The sequence below is a fragment of the Pundamilia nyererei genome, unplaced genomic scaffold (assembly GCF_000239375.1).
Source record: "Pundamilia nyererei isolate P.nyererei 1_Seehausen unplaced genomic scaffold, PunNye1.0 scaffold01399, whole genome shotgun sequence".
Taxonomy (NCBI): domain Eukaryota; kingdom Metazoa; phylum Chordata; class Actinopteri; order Cichliformes; family Cichlidae; genus Pundamilia; species Pundamilia nyererei.
Window position 1 is genome coordinate 1 of NW_005188800.1, and position 2,361 is coordinate 2,361.

The 2,361-nt window shown below is 42.0% G+C and overlaps 1 protein-coding gene across 1 annotated transcript in view; it reads right to left on the reverse strand.

Moving 5' to 3' along the window:
• Window positions 1-502: 502 nt before the first annotated feature.
• LOC102200282 (visual pigment-like receptor peropsin) overlaps window positions 503-2,361 on the reverse strand; it is a gene marked incomplete at its 3' end in the record, with an annotated part of 8,225 nt that continues 6,366 nt past the window's right edge. The window contains exon 3 of the mRNA XM_005755406.1: window positions 503-602. Within this exon, the coding sequence (XP_005755463.1) occupies window positions 503-602 (100 nt within the window). The remainder of the gene's footprint in view (window positions 603-2,361) is intronic.

Below are 2,361 nucleotides of genomic sequence, written 5' to 3' on the forward strand. Positions count from 1 at the left end.
AATCCTAAAAACTCACTTTTGCCATTACACATTCTGATTACATCTTTGATAAGTTTTCTGGTAACTCAGTCAACTGGTCTGAGATTCTCCCTTGAAAATATGTGTGTGTGTGTGTGTGTGTGTGTGTGTGTGTGTGTTTGAAACGCTTTGTTTTTGTTTTCCCTGCTACATTTTATAAGAGGTCCCACCTTTTTTGAAATTTGGGTTGTACTTCCTCAAAACATCTTCAATGAGTCTGTATTTTGGTGAACTTACAAACGATTTATGAATAAAATAGAACAATTTAAGCAGTGGTTAAAAGACAACAGAAGGAACATGAGATTAATCGCACATCACTTTGTGACCAGTATAACTGGTTGTGTGATGAATGATGGAATTATGGTAACCCATGGTAACCCTTGATCATGAATATCTTTGTCAATTTTGTAACAGATAAAAAGGAGTATAACAATGTGGTCGGGTAAATTATATATGCAAATATTAGGCTCTCTAAGTGGGATACCTATATCTGGTCTGCAGATGGAAAGGTAACGATCAATGGCCACCACGGTCAGCAGGCCAATACTAGCCATGCCAAAGAATATGTTGAGAGCTGCATAGATCTGGAGACACAGAAACAAAGAAAAAGACAGGTACTTAGATTCCTTCTTAACGAGAAGGCTATGATCATGGCCCTGTGCTTGAGGCAAGAATTGTTAGCATCCAAAAGATTAAAGCAAGAACCACGGTGCTAACATGTTGTGGTACAATGGCTTTTGGAATTCTGTTACTATGATTTAACAGAAACTTGTAGAAACTTTATAAAAGTTATAAAATTCAGATTTTTACACTGCTCTGACCAAATGTCCTTTCTCAGTCCTGGTCTAGTTATCTGTGTTTGTTAAACATAGCAGTGAGGTATGTTGTCTGCAGTGGTGTATTACAGCCATGTCGGGGAAAATTATTGTCTTGGTTCAAAGAAAAAAGCCACACAAATGCAGATGAGGGCTGTTAGTTTCCTCGCTTCTGTTAATACGTTCATAAGAAGGATTACATGGCTCAACAATATTATGCCATGACAATGCTGTGAAAAAATCTGCTAAAAGACCGTGAATCAGCCTGGCCACAGATTTTGTAATAAGTAATTTAAGTGTCAAGGTCTCGGGTCTTTTCATCAGTGTTTTGAGTTGGATTATCAGCTTGTTTATTTCTTTGAAATTTCCTATTAGCAGTCTTGGATTTAGTTGGTTATGCTGCTGAGTTCTTGCCTTGTTGTTAGTTTCCCCTTGGTGCTCACTCCTCCTCTCTCATTCTCTCCCTCGTTTTCTGTATCAAGTCAGCCTTGTCTCCATGTTCATTTGCCTGTTTCTCCAGTCATGTCGCTCCCTGTGTCTTTCGCACTCTCTCTGTGTCTCTTGCTCTTGGCCTTTCTTAGTTTAAGTCCAGTTGTGTTTCCCAGGTGTACCACTAACCCAGCAAAATCGAAGACTGTTTGTTTTGCTTCAGAGTCAGCCAGCATAAAAGATGTGTATCTTGTAGTTGACCCAGTAAACAAAGTAAAACAAAACAGAATTTTTGGGTTCTTGCAAGGGTCAACCATAACTTCATGTGATGTTACTGCGCTGGTGGATAATGAAATCTCATCTACTGTTAATCAAACTATACATGTTTTTAAACCAAACCCTGAACCAGTACAATGTGTATCTGAGTCTGCTCATGATTTGCCTTGTTTTGAAACTGTTTGCAAAGTGGCGGGGTAGCAACTCTAGAGTTAGTGTCACTTCTGAGGACCCTGAAGGGGACCTCTTTGAAGACTGTTTGCTGTGAACCTGTGCAGAACTGGTTCTGTTGCACCCTCTGGGGCTCCCTCTAAAGACTGTGGTACCTCGTCTTTGCTGGTTTCTAAGACTGTTCTTCCACCTGTGACCTCGCGTAAGCCATATGCTCTGCCTGCTTCTGCTCCCAGTGTGGCTTGGACCCAGCTTTTCCCTGCACCCATCTCAGTTCCCGGTATTAAGATAGGTAGAGCTCGACCGGTCCCTGTCCCTGCTCCCAAGGCAGTTCTGCCTTCAGCCTTCATCTGCACCCATTCATGCACCTGGGTGTTGGTGACTGAGGCCCAGCTGATCCATGTTCTGGTTGCTTCTTGATGGCTTCTGACTGCCTGGCTTGGTTAACCGCTTTCTCTAACGTCAAATCTTTGTCCATTTGAAGTCTCTCCGCTAGGCTGATGTCCTTCAGACCCACGACGAGGCGATCTCTTATTAACTCATCGTGCAGCGCACCATAACTGCAGTTTTCAGCTAAAGCGTAAAGTGCAGTGACAAACGAGTCTACAGTTTCATTAGCTTGCTGTGTTCTCTGATTAAAGCGGGCTCTCTC